The sequence below is a fragment of the Triticum urartu genome, chromosome 2, assembly GCF_003073215.2.
Source record: "Triticum urartu cultivar G1812 chromosome 2, Tu2.1, whole genome shotgun sequence".
Taxonomy (NCBI): Eukaryota; Viridiplantae; Streptophyta; class Magnoliopsida; order Poales; family Poaceae; genus Triticum; species Triticum urartu.
Window position 1 is genome coordinate 726,054,766 of NC_053023.1, and position 19,987 is coordinate 726,074,752.

At 45.7% G+C, this 19,987-nt stretch overlaps 1 protein-coding gene and 1 pseudogene across 1 annotated transcript; both read left to right on the forward strand.

Moving 5' to 3' along the window:
- The first annotated feature begins 3,017 nt into the window (after window positions 1-3,017).
- LOC125534403 lies at window positions 3,018-3,320 on the forward strand (annotated as a pseudogene).
- A 1,776-nt stretch (window positions 3,321-5,096) lies between these two features.
- LOC125534405 lies at window positions 5,097-5,687 on the forward strand. Its single transcript, XM_048697648.1, has one exon. It carries the CDS (start codon window positions 5,247-5,249, stop codon window positions 5,523-5,525), a length of 279 nt encoding a protein of 92 aa, XP_048553605.1. The 5' UTR covers window positions 5,097-5,246; the 3' UTR covers window positions 5,526-5,687.
- The last annotated feature ends 14,300 nt before the right edge of the window (window positions 5,688-19,987 follow it).

The window sequence follows — 19,987 nt, forward strand, 5'->3', positions numbered from 1 at the left end:
GAAAATCATTTCTAGCCTTCCAAAGACACCATAAGAAATTAAGAATGTTAGAGATAGAACCATTAGGATGTCCCATTTGAAGCAAGGCAATAAGGATAGAATGCATGGAAGTATGACCTTGGATTAAAACATCAGACCTAATAAACCAAGGATAGTCAAACCAAGCAGCACGAGCAAAGGGACAAAGAAAAAATAAATGGGATTCATCCTCCTGATGGCCACACCTACAACAGTTTTTAGATATATGAACAGAGAGTCGACTAGCTCGCAAACCTGTAGGCAATGCCCTTCTAAGAAGCCTCCACGCAAAAGTTTGTACCCTAGGCAAAACCTGTTTTTGTTTCCAAACCATCTTGAGAAGATTCTTCAATTCCAAAGAAAGAACAGAAGGAGCATTTCTGGTAACTGCATGAATGTCCTGCAAACAAAGCTTATAAGCAGATTTGGAAGAACAAATGCCATTCGGAGTGAGATCCCAACAAAGCAAGTCTGGACCATCATCATTGATAATATCAGTTTGGAGAATAATTGAGGCCATAGGTTGCTGGAAAAGTAAATGAACAAGCTCATTATTCCAAATTTTTTGTCCAGGGAGCCAAAGATCTTTAACTAAAGAAGGATATCTAAAGCCCGGTTCTTGAATAATGAGATGTTCATGAATGGAAGTCCAAAGGGAGCACCAAGGTGTGCTCCAAATAGAGATATTACCTTGAGTTAATTGGTAAAAAGAATGAGCTTTCAATTTAGGAATCATTTTTAATACCAAAGCCCAAAAAGCAGATTTAGGAGCAGAAGAATGAGCAACCCAGATGGAGGAGTCATGAAAATATTTAGCCTTAAGAACTAAATACAGCTGAGAAAAGGGGATTTAGCAATTCTCCAAGCAGCTGCAAGAACAAGACTCTCATTGATAGCCTTCAAATTTCTTATGCCCAGTCCACCTTCTTCTTTAGAATTGCATATGTCTTTTCATGCACAAAGACAAAGACTCCTTGAAGAATCATTCTCCCTAACACCTGTCCACCAGAAATTTCTAATGACAGCAGTGAGCTTTGCAATAAACTTCTTTGTGAACAAGATGTTAGCCATATAATAAACAGGAATAGCAGAGAAAACAGAGCAAATCAATTCAAGCCTCGCAGCATGAGAAAGCATATTGGCTTTGTAAGCAGGCAATTTATTCATAAATTTATCAAGAACAAAGTTATAGGCGGCAGTTCTATTTTTAGCAGGAAGAATAAGCGGATGACCAAGATGAGTGAAATTGGTATCCATGGAGGAAACAGGAAAAACTTGCTTAATCTCCTGCCTTGTAGGTTGACTAACTCGAGAACTAAAGAGAATGGCAGATTTGGCCCAGTTTGGAGTTTGACCTGAAATAGAACAAAAGTGGTGAATGAGCTGAGCCATAGCAGTGGCTTCCTAAATAGTGGCTTGACCACAAACCAACAAATCATCTGCAAACAACAGAGAATGAATAGAAGGGCAATTTGGTCCAAGCGTTTAGTAGTAGGCATCGCACTAAACCCACATATCCCACTTAATAATATGTTGGTTTTGACAGGCATCCCATGCCAGAGACCTGACATCGCCTGAGAGGCGGCGAGCGGAGAAGGCTGCGAAGGGGCTGAGGACGGTCATGTACCTCAGCTGATGGGGCCCAAATTAGGAGCACTAGTAGCTGGGGTGTTGAGTTCGTTGCAGCTTATGCTTATGTTATGTGACAATCCCCATGTGATCGGTTGTAAACATACCATGATGATGACAATGATGAAAATTTCTGCTATGAGTTTACATCACCCTCCTTGTTCATGTGCTTATGTGACTAGTTTCCGGACAAAAGGCCAAAGGCCACAATCTTTATCAAGAGAGGAAGAAAGTTGAGTTACACAGAGAGAGTAACCCAGCAAAGCAAGCAGAGAGGCATACAGAGAAAACAGAGCAGCTTCGGCTACGTGCACAAAAAGGATGGAGCAGGGGGGAAACAGAAAAGGAGTTTGATCTCAGTGATACACCCGGCTGCCCTCCAACATCTCACTCACATCTTCTCTGATCATTCCGAACACCTCCAGGTCGCTGCAAATGGCGGCCGTTAGAGATGTCGGTGTTGTGTTCCTTCCAGCCAAATTCTTCTTTTCTGATTACTATTTTCATGGAGTCGACCTGCTGGATCTGTATCTGTGGCTCGAGTCGGCCGGCTGTGCATGCGATGAGATCGTTAGTGGCGAACCTGTTATGAATTTCGTTGATCTGCACTCTGCTGAATGGACGGCACGATACAAAGTTCAACTAAAAGCTTGATCAGAGTGGTGTCATTTACTAAGACCACATTCATAAGTTAAGTATAAACGTTTTTTTTTCTGATCAAAGTGATGACAGAGTGGGACACAGAGTGGAACGCTGACACGAAGAAGCAGACCGTCATGGCCGGCTGGTATCGTGGAAACCATGGCCTACGGATCTGGTTTCCCTGCCCGTCCGCGTCTGCCCGATAGCATGTGGCCAGAAGGTGTAGTTAGCCTTCCCAAAACAGAGAGAAGATTGTTAGTGTTTAATCATCACTTGCCGATCCCAAAACAGGGAGAAGATTCGGGCTGGACTGAATGAACAACTCTAGGTTGGCAGATCTGCATGATGCAGAGACTATTCCCAGCAAGTGGATAACACACTGGCTTCCGCACAGTGACAAGCTGACAGCAGCGCATAACTTGTTGCACGCCGCAATTCACAGCCTCGGCTGGCGTCCGACAGCAACCTGAGGCGCCAAGCTAGCTAGGCACCCGGTTTCCGCCCACGAGGCCACGCCTAGTCCACAAACCACGCGCGCGCTCGTACGAGGCAGCTTGCTAGCGACGGCCGGTTACCCATGCCAACATCGGCATCTCCCTGGTGATCTCCTATGAAACTACCGTGAGGTGCACCACCATTTGGCAAGCAGCCGAGCAAACTTACACACACAGCAACGAACGAAACACTCACTCGAGCTCGGCTATACCTGGAATCGTGCAATTAGTCAGATGGCGAGCGGCAACGGGAAGGTTACGTTCTCGTCCTAGGCGGCGGCGATGAGCGTGGGTGTGGGCACGGTGGAGGCGCTCAAGGAGCGGCACGCCGGGCTGTGCCGCTGGAATTACCACGCGCTCCCGTGCGTCCAACAGCGCTTCGGTAGTACTAATGCGGCCGCCGGGAACGGCGCCTGCACCAAGGGCAAGGTGCCGCTCGCTGCCGGCGGGGCGGCGGCGAGGAGGAAGGCGAGGCAGGAGCAGGAGGAGGAGCTCCGGACTGTCATGTACCTCAGCAACTGGGGACCCAACAACTAACTAGCTGACTAGTCATCGGTCACGGCCCTTTAGATCTTTTTAGAGCATCTCTAGCACATCCGTATAAGTGATCAAATATATAAAATAATCATTTTTTATAATTTCAGTAAAAAAACGAGTCTGAATAGATTCCTTAAAATCCTTCGATTCTTAAAAAAATTTAAGGGACTCTGTAAACGCGAATGCGAAACCTTTGTATATACAGTTTTGAGGACAACTTTAACAGGCCCTGCATATTGATCAACATTGACGGTTGAGGAATCTTTGCTTCCGCCAACGTCATGAAACTCGCCGCGGCCGTCCGCCGCCCGGCCACCGCGCTCGCCCGCACGCTGTCGGATAGCCGGCCGCTGTGCTCCCCGTGGCTCCGCGGCTCTCGAACGGAGCTAGCTAGCTCAATCCATTGGAACAGCTAGCAGCTTAATGGATTCGAAGAGCTAGCTAGCTAGCTCGATGCGCCGGCAGTTTGATCCGGCCGCCCTGGCCTCCGTCTGCGCCGCGCTCGTCTCACGTTTTTTCTCGTCTGTTTATCTGCCGGATTGACACGAAAAAGAGGACGATTAAAAAAAGAGCTAGCTGGTCTATTTGATATATTTAAAGAATATTTTTTACGGGTTGATTATACGAGCTCTGAGTCTGTCTTTGCCCACGCCGGTCTGTATATATCTTTTTCCGCGAACTATAAAAGACTTATGGAGGTCGATATTTTGTGAAGTCTGTTAAAGATGCTCTTAGAAGATGGCCGGATTGGTTTGCGCTAGCCGCACCACTTCATGTGGCTGGATGATGTGAACTCAGCTCAGTATGCACGCTGACTCTCGAGCTCGTGCAAGACACGGTACTTTACGAGAGTGGCGTTTTGGCGTACGAAACTGCTCTATGAACGACAAAACATGGACAATATGTGGACGACAATAAATCTAACGGCCGTTGCACCGCTGTGGACATGCATGTGTGTGGCCAGATTATCACTGTCGTTTATGAGTCGTCTGAGTTTGTCGTCCGTATAGCAATGTTCTTTGGCATATGGGAGCGCATGCTCCAGTTTTTAAAATGTGTGTTAAGCATATTTTGAAATGTTAAAAAATTCCAAACAAAAACTTGATGCGTACATCTGAATATTGTACATGCTCACAAAGTTGTTTCGCGAAAAACAGACAAATTATATGTCGCGTTTGAAAAAGACAAAAATCCGGTGTTACAAAATGCATTTCACAAGACATCCTTTTGTCTTTTTTACACAAGTCATAAAAAATATCGGTTTTCTCCGAAACTTGACGTGCACACATAAAATGTCGAGATGTATGTGCCAAACTTTTGTTTCAATTTTTTTCACACTTCGAAATATTTTTTCCGCATGCAGGAGCTTGCGCTCCTGGGAGCACCAACAAATTTCCGGTACTTCACATACTTTCATGATCCGGAAGGATTTCAGAAACTGAGATTGGCATCGCTTCCAGCCTCCTCTTGTCTAAACTACTTCGTCGTCCATCACTCGTATCTCAACTCTGCCGCCTTGGTCCGATCCCAGTGGACAAAACCAGCCGCTCGGCCGCAAGAAAACTAGACAAGGTTTCTCTCAAAAAAAAAAAAACTAGACAAGGCGAGATAGGCCGCCACCTCCACCGGGATATCGACAGCGAGAGGTGCGGCGCAACTAAGCAAAGGTGTCTTCAAAGGCACCCGGTATCCTGGAAAACCAGCACCGGCGGCCGGCTGTTTTGCTCCGGCTCTCCCGTATATAAACCCAGGCTACTCCCACTCCTCCTCCCATCAACACAAACAGGCATCAGTTCAGGCAGTCCACAAAAAACGAACAAGCATCAGCACACTTTCTTCACTACCGCAAGTTCAGTAGCTCTACAGACACAGAGATCACAATTCAGTATCTTCTCTCCAGCAACTTGGGAACAAGAAGGGGAGGAGATGGCTGGTCCAGCGAAGGCTTCGTGGATGGTGGCGATGGGCGTGGGCGCCGTGGAGGCGCTCAAGGACCAGGCCGGGCTCTGCCGCTGGAACTATGCCCTCAGGTCCATCCATCGGACAGCCAAGGCAAAGGCCAACGTCCGCGGCGGCGGCGGCGTCTCGCAAGGCAAGAAGCAGCTTCCGACCTCTGCGGCGGCAGTGACGGAGAGGCGGCGAGCAGACAAGGCCGAGGAGGGGCTGAGGACGGTCATGTACCTCAGCTGCTGGGGCCCAAACTAGGAGTACTATAGTAGCTAGAGGTGTTGTGTTCGTCGGAGCAAAGTATGCAGCCATGGCCTGAGACCTGGCTGATTGCCCTTTCCCCACCGTTGTAAGATACCACAGTGATGATGATGATGATGATGATGATGATGATGATGATGAAGAAAGTTTCGGCCTCAATTTACGACTGTATATCACCCTACCTTGCCATACCTTGCCATTGTGCTTCTGTGACTAGTTTCCTAAAGGCCGAAGGCCAATCCTTATCAAAAGAGGCAGAAAAATGTTGAGAGTTGCACAGGGAGAGCAACTCCGCAAAGCTGAGAAGCAAGCCGAAAACAGAGCAGGTTCGGCTACCTATATGTCGCAGTCCAACTCTGCAGAAAGGATGGAACAGGGGAAAACAACAAGGGAGTTGAATCTCAAAGAACTCGCATAGCATGCCGAAAACAGAGCAGGTTCAGCTACCCGTACACAGCAGCCCAACTCTGCGCTCCAAGATCTCGCATCTTCTCTTGATCAATTCGAACATCTCCAGTCGCTCTGCAAGCGGTGTCCGTTAGAGTCTTAGAGATTCCAGCGTTGCGCTCCTTCCAACCAAATTCTTCTTCTCTGATTATATATTTTGATGAAGTCTGACCTGCTAGATGTGCTTTCTGTCGCTCCGGCTGTGCATGCGAGGCGAACCTGTTGTTCTGAATTTATTTTCTCGGCAATCTGCTCAACGGACAAAATAACATGTTAAACTAAAAGAATGATCAGAGTGATCTTTTTAATAAGACAACATTAATAAGTTCAGTAAACGTGTTTACTGGTAATCAGAGTGATGACCGAGTGAGACACAACACGGTCCACTTTCCAGTTGCAGTGGCCGGCTGGTATCGTTGAAACCATGGCCACCGGCCTCCGGTTTTCCCTGCCCGTCCGCGTCTCCCCAAGAGCAGAGCATGTGGCCAAAAATCCTACAGTACTTAACCTACGTGTTGCAGAAAGGAGGATTGTTATTAGTCTAATAATCACTTGCATATCCTAAGAGGGGGGAGACGATTACCGCACGCTGCGTGCCTCGAATAGTCGAATAAACTCTACCTTGGCAGATTTGCGTGATTGAGCGATCTTTGTCTTCCCGTGTGCTAAAAGCAAGACAATTCATGGGCCACCACCAAGCCTGATCTGATCATCTGATGTACCACCTCCGTTCGGAATTACTTATCGCAGAAATAGATGTATCTAGACATATTTTAGTTGAGCTGTTTTACGGTGATTGGGTTAGTACTCGGAGTACTTAGCAGTACTTACATGTCTGATCACGTCTGATTTTTATTAGCCGTCAGATCTTGCGGGGAATTTTAATTGATTAAATTTAATATGTTAATTGCGATAAGGGCATAATGGTTCAGGGGGAAATATCTTTTCTTGAACCGATCACCTGAGGACCAGATCCATGTCTACTCGATCCAGTTCAGAATCCTCCTCCGATCTATTCGTCGCCGCTCGCCGCTCCTGACCTTCTCCGTCCTCGACCTGCCCGGCGAGAGGAATAAATTCATCGTCCTCGTCCTCCACCCAACCAACCCCAGCCCCCCACGCCGTCACCGAAGAAGAAGAAGGCCGGATCTGCGCCGGCTGAATCGGCGGCGACCGCGACGGGCGATCCCATCTCTTCGCGCGTACCATCCTTAAGGTATGAATTCGGCTTGCCGTTCTGCTCGTTCTCTTGGCCGTTGCGCCCCTCCACCGTGCATGCAGTACAACCTCAACCCCACAAGATCCGGGTACGGACTAGAACAACGAATGGAAAGCTTCATCGTGGCATAGTTTCTCTTGAGCTAATCGCATCATGTTTGTTTAAGTAAGATGTTGACGTTTGAGATGAGATATACTAAAGAAAGATGAGATACGGGTTCCATAGTTCACTTAATTTAGTTTATTAAAGTCATCATCACTTTAGGTTTGCATAGCGCATGAAATATAGGTTAAAGAAAGATGAGATACTACTTGTTGGACGTTGATGATTGGTTTCCCTCACATGTCAAACCAGCAAAGTCTTTTCCATGCACTTGTCTTTGCCTATGAGCTATTTTACACCTGCAACATTGATAAACAGAAAGATGTTGATGATTGGTTTCCCTCACATGTCATATGCAGGAAGACATGGCGTATGCAAGTGATGAGAGTATGTTCGAGTATGTAAATGTTGTCAGCAAGATGTTTGATAGTGAGGCTGAAGGCTATGAATTCTACAACAAATATGCTCTTCAAAAAGGTTTTAGTGTGAGGAAAAGCTACGTTGAGTGGGATGGATCCAACAAATACATAACTTTAAGGAAAATTGTGTGTAGTCGTCAAGGGTTTCGCGAAGATAAGCACATGAAAAGAAAGATGGAAGATAGAAAGAGGAGGCCACGAAGTTTAACTCGTGTTGGGTGTAATGCTAAATTGGTCATTACGAGACAGGAGGAAACCGGTCGGTGGTTTGTCAAGGATTTCATCGATGAGCACAGCCATCCTCTAGCCCCACGGGATCTTTCTTGTCTGCTGCGTTCACACAGACGAATTAGCGATGAGCAGAAAGCGGACATTGCGGACATGGAAAAATGTGGGATCCGCAAATACCGTATTATGGATATTTTGTGCTTTCAATACGGTGGATTTGATAAGGTTGGATGCATAAAGAGGGACGTTTATAATTTCTGCCATGCTAATAAGCAGGAGACAATCAGTGCCGGTGATGCTAAAACGGTGATCATGCACATGATGGCGAGGCGAGAGCGAGATGTGGATTTTTTCTTCAAGTACTTGGTAGACGAGCATGGCCATCTGAAGGGACTGTTCTGGGCTGATAGTCAATCGCGACTTGACTACGAGGCTTTCGGAGACGTCATTGTTTTCGATAGCACATACAGAACCAACAAATACAATCTGCCATTCGTGCCTTTTGTCGGGTTGAATCACCACCGCAGCACTGTTATATTTGGCTGTGGTATAATTTCTCATGAAACAAGCCAGGCATACGAGTGGATGTTGCGGACCTTTTCTGATTGCATGGCATAGAAGCATCCGATATCTGTGATCACAGATGGGGACCTTGCAATGCAGAGAGCAATAAGGGTGGTCTGGCCAGACTCAAACCATAGACTATGTATATGGCACATTCAGCAGAACATTGTACGACATCTGAATGATGACGACGTAAAGGAGGAATTCAGATCTTTCATTTATGATACTTCTTCCATTGAAGAGCATGAGATAAAATGGATACAATTCTTACAACGAATAAAGTAACCAGTGAGGAGTCTTGGCTGCATCAGATGTATCAGATGAGAAAGTTGTGGTGTGCTCCATATCTTGAGGGGCGTTGTTTCCTAGGATTGAGCAGCAATCAGAGGAGTAAGAGCTTGAACTCTGTGCTACATACGCATCTTGAGGGTAAGATGTCGTTGTTTGAAATGCTAGAGCACTATGAGCGTTGCCTTGCGTCGCGACGGATTAACGAAGCTCTCCATGACGTCGAAGCCTTGCAGTCCGTTCCATTTACAGAGGAAAATGCTTCGCCGCTTGAGAAACACGCCGCAACAGTTTTCACACCTAGTGTCTTTAAGATGGTCTTATGGAGCATAGATGCTGTCAGCAAATGTCAGATTAGAGAGATACTAGATGGATCAGAAGATTCCACTTATGTTGTGTCCAAGCAGGATAGAATGGATAAAAAGTTTGGAGTGCGCATTGAAGAGCAAGGAGGTCTTTTGCACAGGGTGAGTTGTTCTTGCCGTAAGCTGGAATGCGCAGGCACACCATGTTCCCACATTTTTTACATATTGAGGATTTTAAAACAAACAATTCTGCCCGGTTGTTGCGTTCCCACTAGGTGGACTATGAATGCAAAATGTGCATACGCACCTACCAGAAAAAACCAGATGTATGACTATTCGCTAAGCCTGCAGAGGTACCGCGAGTTGCGGAATTGTATTCACGCCGCAATTTTCCAGGCATGCCACTCTGATGAGGACTATCACCGTCTAAAGATGCTTTTGCAAGCACAAAATCATGGCAAGCAATCAAGTTTTGAACAAGCTGACAGCAAGGAGTCAACTAATGCTCAGCATAACAGCATTAGGTTTGGCCTGTTGATGCCGCACTCGTAGAAAGTTGATAAGGTTCTGGATCCCGTGCATGTGCCAGGACAAGGTGCACTGAAGAAAAGGCTGCAGGCAAAGACAAAGAAGTCAAGATCACAGAATATCTGTGGCTATTGCAAGAAATCAGGTCACAATCGACGTAAATGCGCTAAATTGCTAGAGGTACGAAATATGTTCATATTTTTTTTGCATGTGTTTTACTCATAATTGATGTCCATGTGATTTATTCTATTCTTCTGTGTAGGATATCGAGGCTGAACTGTGATATCTACATACATCATGAACCGACGATGAGCCAGAGAAAGTCGTGTGCCATTCATGTTTGTGTGACGTGGTCTTTACATTCTATTTCATCGTGACAGTAATTTAGTGAAGTGCGGTTGTACTGGCATGTTACTGTATTAGTTCGACATCTTTCGTTTCCATTTTCTGTGTGTATCATTTGATGTCCAACTTTAAGAATGATGATGTATTTCGACAAATTGGGCACTATGATTCTTCACCCTTACTATGGTTGTCATGCACATTCATAATCATCATGCATATTCTTCATTTACAGAGCAATAATGACTGACGTATTTTTTAAATAAGCGGGGCCCACTAGGGTGTGCTTGGAAATCTTTGAAAAACCTCCATGCACGTTCATCTTCGCTGCATGCAAATCGGGCGGCAGCCGCTGTGCCAGTAGCTGTCAAGGCCTTGATGAATCACTATTCACATGCAGGTCCCCGACTCTTGCATGCAGGTCCCCGACTCTTGCATGCAGGTCCCCTTGAGGCATAGACCGATGTTTTCAGCAGTCAGTCTAGAGGGCATTATAAATTCAAAAAAATTTAAAAAAATTCAAAAACTTGGAAACCTAGTTTTGTTTGTGGAAGAGATCATGTGTGCCAAAACTGAGGTGATTTGGAGGTGGTCGAAAAAATGCCCGCATTCCTGGAGGGACCATTTGGTCTAACTTAAGCCAGTTTTTGAAAAAACGTGAATTTTTCCACCACCTCCAAATCACCCAAATTTTCTTGTACATGGTGACCCACATGTGCAAAACATGTGTATGCAAGAAAATTTTGAAAAAAATTATTTTACAATGCCCCCTTGAGGCATAGACCGATGTTTTCAGCATTCAGTCTAGAGGGCATTATAAATTCAAATTTTTTTAAAAAAATACAAAAACTTGGAAACCTAGTTTTGTTTGTGGAAGAGATCATGTGTGCCAAAACTGAGGTGATTTGGAGGTGGTCGAAAAAATGCACATTTCTGATATTTTCACAGGTTACAAAATATATTATTGGACAGAATATAGACAACACCACACAGCAACAGCACATTCATCCAATACAATAGAAGATAGCTCTCCGAATACAATTCATCATATTAGTCTCCGAATTCAAAAGACCGAACAAAGATAGAACATTACAAGTCTCGAGACCACGAGTAGCGAGTTTGTCTTCACATTACAAGTCGATATCGATCATCTAAACTACCATCACATAGAAGAGAGTTGCGGTCATCACGATGAGCATCATCGCGATGAAACTGGTCTTCATCCGGTTCCTCCAACGCTCCCACCTCTCTCCCGCTAGATAGCGGGCGTATCTAGATTCCGCCTCCGCCCTAGTGGTGTACCCTTTGTAACTGTTACCGCTGAAACGGTGAACCTGTCTCCGACACTCCTCCCAGTCGTCGTAGACTCCGGGAACCTTACCCTTGTACACGACATACGACGGCATCTCTATGCACAAGCGAAACAACAGACAATACATAAGCAATAAATAAGTATGCAACAAAAGGATCGGAAGAGAAAAGCAAGACATTAATAGCACAATTCATGGTCCTAGTAATAAATAGCATCGATTACATCTAAGTTTAACGACTGTCCAAACCAAAGAGACATACAATTCATTAAAGTTTAATTACAACATGAGCCAATCAATGTTTCAGAACTACACATAGCATCACTACTTTCGACTCGACTCATGGGACCGGAGCGTGGATGAAGCCGCCGTCTGTCCTGATGGTCATGAAATCGCGGGCGTTGTCAGCCTGCATTTGTAGCGTTGTGTCTATCTCACTGCACAGAACACGGAATGTTAGAAGAAATAAAGAACGATCGATGGATGCATTTTTTGCTGTTTTGGCTGATGTTGTTTTGGTGCTGTTTTCGTGCCATTTAGGATGGCTGCAGTGACTTTTTGGTGCCATTTTTGATCTGGTTGTTATTTTTTTTGTTTTGTTTCAGAAACAGGACAAACCAAAGGGCCCACGTCTCCCCTCCAGATTTTTCGAGGGCCAAAGGGCAGGACGTTTGAGTTTTCGTGGCAACTCCCCACGCCTCCCTTCCACTGGCAACTCCCCACGACTCCCCTCCACTGGCAACTCCCCAGGACGCAGGGAACTCCCCTCCTATTCCATTGCCGCTCAATCTGCCTCCCTCTGCCTCCCTCCTCATTCCATTGCCGCTCCATCTTCCTCCCTCTGCCTCCACCATCAAGCAACTCCCCTCTGCCTCCACCATCGCTGGCCAGGAGGGCAATGGTGGAGGAATCGTGGAGAAACTCCCCTCCGTCTGCCAAGAGAATGGCGGAGGCATCGTGGAGCAACTCCCCTCCGTCTACCAAGCATCACCAAGGTGAGGCATCTGGCAAGGAGCCGCTGGTGGTCGACGACGACGTTCTGGTCCCCGGGCAGAAGCAGGACTACACCGTGGCGCTCATGGTTGATATCCACCTGAAGAAGGAGAAGCTGGATGTCGTATGCACCAGCAATCCAGACGTAGCCGACAAGAGGATCCGCGAGATCAGGAGGAGGCTCGGCGGCATGTTTCCTCGGTCGATCGGCGTTGATGTCGAGTATACGAGGGAAGATGGACCTCCGCAAAAGGCTGCAGTTCTATAGTTATGCGTGGAGGATCTCGTCCTGGTATACCACATCACCGCGGCAACCAAATGGTAAAAACATCCAGTTCTGAAGTTTCTGAAGTTCTGACGTTTCTGTCTAATTAGTAGTTTCTGAAGTTTCTGAAGTAGACGCAATAGTTCTGTAGTTCTGAAGTAGATGCAATACTAGTTTTGAAGTTCTGGAGTAGATGCAATACTAGTTCTGAATTTTATGTCTAATTAGTAGTTTTTGAAGTTTTTGAAGTAGATGAATTTGATGCACCAGATTAATTTGATGCAGGCCCAAGGAACTCCGCCCGCTCCTGCAGGAGAAGAAGCTGTACACCTTTGTTGGCTTCTCCATTGGAGGTGACAAGGAGAAGCTGAAATTGTCTGGTTTGGAGATCAACCCCGACAAGTACATCGACATGCAGCGCAAATGGAGAGTTCCAAGGAATGGAAAGAAGTGGCAGGCTTTGGCTGAGTTTGCAGCCAGCCTCATCCACCCATCGTACAAGGAAATGAAGAAGAAGATCAACAAGGAATTGGACCACAAACTATGGGGGGACAGCCCACTGCCAAACAACCTCATCGAGTACGCAGCGAAAGATGCGTACATCACCTACGAGGCATGGAAGAAAATCGATATCGTCAAAGAAGGTTTGGAGTACTGGCAAGAGGCGGAGGATCATTGGGATGACCCCTACTACTGGGGATATTGAGTTGTTTGTGGTATTATGTGTCTCAGCTTGCAGTTATGTGGTTGAACAAGTTTGCTTTTGTAATGCTGAACAAGTTAGCTTTTGTTATGTTGAACAAGTTTGCTTTTGTAATGATGAACAAGTTTGCTTTTGTTATGTAGTTATGTGATTGTTATGATGCTGGTGCAGAACACTTATGGTTGTGATGTGATGCAAAATCCTTCAACTTTTGGTGATCATTTAGTTAAAGTTTTGGTCAGATCATACAGAATGTTGTCTAGAAGTTTTTGTGATCATTTAGTAGTTTTTTTTATACAGAAGCCTTTCACTATAACTGAAAAAGCTGAAGTTCTCAGCATGAAGAATCACACAACACAGCACCTACATTATGATGATACACTATCAACTACAGACCTGAATGCATCCAATTCGTCCTTTCCAAGCAGTGATGTTAACTGAAAGTATAACAACTAAAAACGCAGCTCTACTATATGTGTCCAATAGTGCCATCATAACAGAACTTTGAAAAGTCCTATATTATACAGTAGCAAGCATCACAAGTTTCAGATGGTTTTCTAGCAAGAATTTTCCAGAAAAGTGGATTGGTGGCACAAAATTGCTACACTCAGTCGATCTACCTAGCATTATCAGCATGGATACCATTGAGACGTCAACAGAAACTGGGGTACCTGCGCTGTCCTGCCGTGGTTGAGGAGATGGATCCGGCCGATCCCGTTTGGGGGGCGCGGGGGCGGCGGGGGTGGAGTCGCCGATGAGTAATGGGGCGGCGGACAGAGGGGGACGAGTGGGGGATCTGGCGATGGAGGGAGGGAGGCCACAGTGCGAGGGGAATAGGTGGAGTGGGGGAGGGTTCTAATGGCCTACTTCGAATGGGCCTAATTCGGATGGGCCGTCTAGTTGTCTGCGCCTGAGGCATGCATGCATGGGAATGGCGGCGACGTGGGTTTGCATGCGCGGGTGCCGGACGTGAACTTTATCTATCCGAAATATGTTATGATTTCTACCCGAAAACAAGCTCGCGTGCGACGCTCTCCCGTGCGACGCACGCCTCTCGCGTGATACGCGATTCCGATGCGACTGCGTGCCAAGTTTTATAGATGGAAACTTCTTTAGACACAATGCCATCTCAAAAACAACTCAGAAACAACTGTATGATTGATCATAAAACACATGCATTGTTTTTCAAAGAACTGTCTCATGAATAAATTGTACCATAATTGCGAACATAGTGTGAAAAAGAAAACAAAATGTTTGTTTGCAACTAAATAATCCTGGTTTGAAGCTTAAACTGGTTGAAAAACAATTGAGCCTACTCCATATTGTCTTCTGCACTGCCAAAATCCAGTGACCTCTTGCGTTGCGTCGTTGGAGATTGCGTCGGGCTTGGCGACGACCCATGTGCTTCAATCTTTTTCTCTTTAACATCAATGTAACCATACAACTTAAGTTGTTCTTGATCTTTCTCTGCCAACTCTCTAGCAAGACCCTCCATTTCTTGGATTCTCACTTCCTGTAGAAAACCATAGGAATTGTATTAGGAAGAACTAAAAAAAGACGTAGCCATAAACTAGATGCATGTAACATGTAAAATTTGAACCTCGGAATCAATGTCATCCTCGGGAAAACAACCCGTAGTTCTATTGTACACAATGTACATGTGACATGTCTTGCTGCCATTCAGATCAGAAAGCATTTTTTGTACATCATCAAGAACATTCCTTCTGGCAGCTTCCACGCAGACCCGGGTAAGAAGTAGTACAGTTCTGCTCCCAGTTTGCAACCAAAAGTATCTCTCATTTCACTCATAATGAGATCGTAGGTCACTTTGGCGGGTTCATAAATTCTGACTTCTGCCGGGTGTTCATCAAAGTATGCTCTCGGGACATGTGACATCTCATCATCCCTATTAACAAAAAATTCCATGACCAGCACCTAGTATCTCACATCAGAGTTAATACATTCAATGAGTAAAGGGGCAAACATAATTTTTTATGTGCATAGCAACATTGCGGCGTTGTTACCTGCTTTTGTGGAATGTATCCTTCATGTGGAGTGACTGGGGATTGTGCCATCTCAAACCTTCTCACCTTTTCATGTGGAATGTATCCTTCATGTGGTGTGACTGGGGACTCTGCCATCACAGGTTTCTTATCCTGCGTATGAAACGTCGATAGTGGGTTTACACACAAGTTTTGAAAGGTCATACCATATCTTGGGTATGCATCGTTGCGAGATACTTACAAGGGGAGAATTGACGATATGTTGTTGGGGTGGACTGATGTGCCATTGAACGGATGACTCTATCGCAATGTCTCGAGTGAATGGCGAATGTGCCGTCTCATGATGCTTAGCCTACATACAATCGCCGACATAAGGTTGCCACAAATTGAAGATGTTTGTATCATAGAATACGTAGGTCCTTAATATATAGAATCGGTGCGAGATACTTACAGGGGGAGAATAATTGAAGACATGTTGTCGGGGTGGCCGTGAGATCGCACGGTCTTCTAACATATGTCCTTCCAAGCGGACCTTCTCCAGCATGGCCTTATAATCCATGTCCGACCGCTCCTGTAGCAGCTTACTGTCCATATCCGCACGTGCCTGCAACACATAGGCATCCATCTTGACTCGCTATGTCTGTATAATACTGTCCACAAGCTTCCGGTCCTTCTGCAACGTTTGATGCATTTCCTTGTAGCCAAAGACAAACTTTTTTTCCATGTACTCACAGTCCCTCTTATACTTTTCTTCAATCTCAAGACGCATCTTCGCCATCTAAAGGTAAAACTCCTCACTCTCCTCCTTTATCATCCTGTCCACGTATGAACGTTCTTTTTTCAGTTTCTTATCTATCTCAGCGCGATCCTTTTGCACCTTCAAGTCGATCTCCCGACGCGCTTCATGCAAAGACTTGTCGTACTCCGCACGGTTGTTATGCGCCTCTGAGACCATGGTCCCTACAGCAACACATATACCCATAGTATGAAAACTGTATCCACACCCTCATCCAACTAATTCGAAACAATACGACCGTGAAAAAATATTCATAATCAGTTCGTACGATCAACTAGTACAAACTATCAATCAAAAAGCTCTTGCATGACATCCTGTACTCGAATCACACCAGAACTACTCAACTATGGCAAAAGCTGGATTTTCTAATCTCTTCGGAAATAACTTGTTGGTCGAATCAATGGAAAAAATAATCAGCACTGCAATCGAAGATGAGAGAAGCCATGGAAGAGATCTTTTTAATCCGGCGTCGGCGTGGTCGCTTGAGAAGCGATGGCGCGATCCCGGCGATGGCTATGTGAGGAGAAACAGGGTAGATGGGGGTGGTTAGGATAGGGTAGATATGCGGTAGAATGGGAAGGTATATATCCGTGATTGTAGGGTTAATTAGTTATTTTGAAGTAATGCGCTTCGATGCAAGTTTTCTTTTAACGAGCGCGATCTTTTCGGGGCTTCGAAAACATGTGCACTGACCGCGGGTCGAACCACATATGACACAAGCCCGATCCATCGCCGTGCCCGTGCCAACCCGCCGCCCACCATTCTAACTTATTGTTCTCTAAAAAAGGAAGAGCAATAAATTCAGTCCAAGAATTTCCAGATAGATATAATTGTCAACCCTTTTTCGTTCGTAATTACAAGATATGTTTGGCGCAATTAGTGGCTAACTGGGTTCTTTTTTTTTTGAGGAATAGTGGCAACTTGGTTTGATACATGCCGAACGTTACGTTCAGATTAGTTGCATTATTTCGTTCATTTTTTACCAAAAAATTCTATACAAAGTGTTAATTGGACAATGTGAACAATGTGGCACGAAGGTTGTCGGCCCAGCCAGTGGATGGAACGGATGGTACATGTACACGCAAGTACGATCTCTGACACGCGCATTTCGGGTCCCTGTACATGTACATGTAAACCAACCCAACATTGATCCGGCTCAGTGGATGCATGCATGCTCTATGTGGCACGAAGTATGTCGGCCGAGCCAGTCGACAGACCAGATCGATGCTACAGGAGGGACTCCATTGTAGACCAATGCTCCATCAATGTCCGGTGTGTGTGCTACGTCCACCGTAAGACAAACATAGTTCCGTCAACCCTAAAACCCTTAAACCCTAAACCCTGATAACCCTAAACCCCCCCACCCCTCCCACTAAACCGTAAAAACATTCAAAATTTTGCCCCATATGGAAACCATTATGCATGCATTCTCTATGTGGTCATGGGATGCCATGAAAGATTTTTGGGATTATACACGCAAGTACGATCTCTGACACGCGCATTTCCGGCCTAGCATGTCAACACCCCGAAAGCACTAGCTGGGTTCCTCACGTGTATGAAACCAACCAAACATCGATCCGGTCCAGTGGATGGATGCATGCTCTATGTGGCACGAAGTTTGTCGGCCGAGCCAGTCAACGGACCGGATCGATGGTACCAGAGGGAATCCATTGTAGACCAACGCCCCACCAATGTCCGGTGTGTGTGCTACGTCCACCGTAAGACAATCATAGTTCCGTCAACCCTAAAACCCTTAAACCCTGATAACCCTAACCCCCCCACTAAACCGTAAAAACATTCAAATTTTTGCCCCACATGGAAACCATTATGCATGCATTCTCTATGGGGTCATGGGATGCCATGAAAAAAGTTTGGGATTATACATACAAGTACGATATCTGACACGCACATTTCCGGCCTAGCATGTCAACACCCCGAAAGCACTAGCTGCTTTCCTCACCTGTATGAAACCAACCCAACATTGATCCGGTTCAGTGGATGCCTGCATGCTCTATGTGGCACGAAGTATGTCGGCCGAGCCAGTCGACGGACCAGATCGATGCTACAGGAGGGACTCCATTGTAGACCAACGCTCCATCAATGTCCGGTGTGTGTGCTACGTCCACCGTAAGACAAACATAGTTCCGTCAACCCTAAAACCCTTAAACCCTAAACCCTGATAACCCTAAACCCCCCACCCCTCCCACTAAACCGTAAAAACATTCAAATTTTTGCCCCACATGGAAACCATTATGCATGCATTCTCTATGTGGTCATGGGATGCCATGAAAGATTTTTGGGATTATACACGCAAGTACGATCTCAGACACGCGCATTTCCGGCCTAGCATGTCAACACCCCGAAAGCACTAGCTGGGTTCCTCACGTGTATGAAACCAACCAAACATTGATCCGGTCCAGTGGATGGATGCATGCTCTATGTGGCACGAGGTTTGTCGGCCGAGCCATTCAACGGATCGGATCGATGCTACCAGAGGGAATCCATTGTAGACCAACGCTCGACCAATGTCCGGTGTGTGTGCTACGTCCACCGTAAGACAAACATAGTTCCGTCAACCCTAAAACCCTTAAACCCTAAACCCTGATAACCCTAAACCCCCCCACCCCCCCACACTAAACCGTAAAAACATTCAAAATTTTGCCCAACATGGAAACCATTATGCATTGATTCTCTATGTGGTCGTGGGATGCCATTAAGAAAGTTTGGGATCATTAGTACATATACATGCAAGTACGTTCTCTGACACGCGCATTTCCGGGCTTGCATGTAAACACTCAACCCTAAACCCTGATAACCCTAACCCCTGATAACCCTAAACCCCTAAACCCCTAAACCCTAATAACTCTAAACCCCTAAACCCTAAACCCCATAAACCCCACACCGAGTTCACAAGATTTTCTTATTTCTTTATATCATTTATCCAAATCTCACATAACTCACGCGGCCCACCCCTCCCTAAATCCCGCGATTACAGCTCCGCATTCTAACCACCCGGGCCGTCCGCACCTCCCACGACCGCTGCAAGATCAGATCGGAGATGCCGGTCGCCCACAGAATACAGGAGTCGGCGGCCACCACTCGCCGCCCACCGCCAACGTTATCTGAGGGCTCGGACGTCAGTGTTCTTCTCGCCGCCTCCTCCTCGCGTGAACGTGCCGTTTTTCCTTTGCGCCGTCGACCGCGCTATACCGGCACTTATAGTTTCCGACGCACTAACCGCCGCCATCTACTCGGTGGCACCATCTCCGAGATAAGGTATTAGCTGATGTAACTCTTTATAATCGTTGTCCGCCGACGCTTTAGTTGTTAAACCCTCATAGGTTTTGCACCCAAATAGGTTCTGTGCTTAAACCCATAAGTGGATCATATGTTAAATGACCCAGTTAATTTTGTTAAAATTAATTCTCTGCTAATTTTGTTATACATTTTCCAATTTTGTTCAGATTAATTGAGCCTGATTTTATCATTGCATACGAGGCAGCAATGTCAGTTTCAGATACGAACCTTAATAATGGAGAAAAGCCCATCTCCGAAATTATCGATGTGGTAAGTAATTTACTGTTTGTGTACAATCGTTTCGTACACATAATTCATGTGTACTCAGTAATATTTAATGGCATGTAACAGGAACTCGCCGAAAAGCATGGTCATATGAAGTTAGTATGCTCACAGACAAGGTTCGGAAAAACCATGAAACTGTTGTCACAAGACCACAAAAAGTACATCATATCAGAAACCAGTCTTGGCGGTCTAACCCAGATGCATGAAGTGACTCTATGGCGCATAATGTTGGTTAGACTAGCCAAGAGCATAGATATGGACACGCAATCCATTACCATCGGTAAAACGCCAATTCCTATAACAAAAGAGGACGTGCAAGGTATATTTGGCATTCCGATAGAAGGGTAGGATATAGAGCCACATCT

Excerpts from the sequence above, each read along its gene's own strand:
- LOC125534405 (XM_048697648.1), top strand. The coding sequence starts at position 5,247 with ATGGCTGGTCCAGCGAAGGCTTCGTGGATGGTGGCGATGGGCGTGGGC.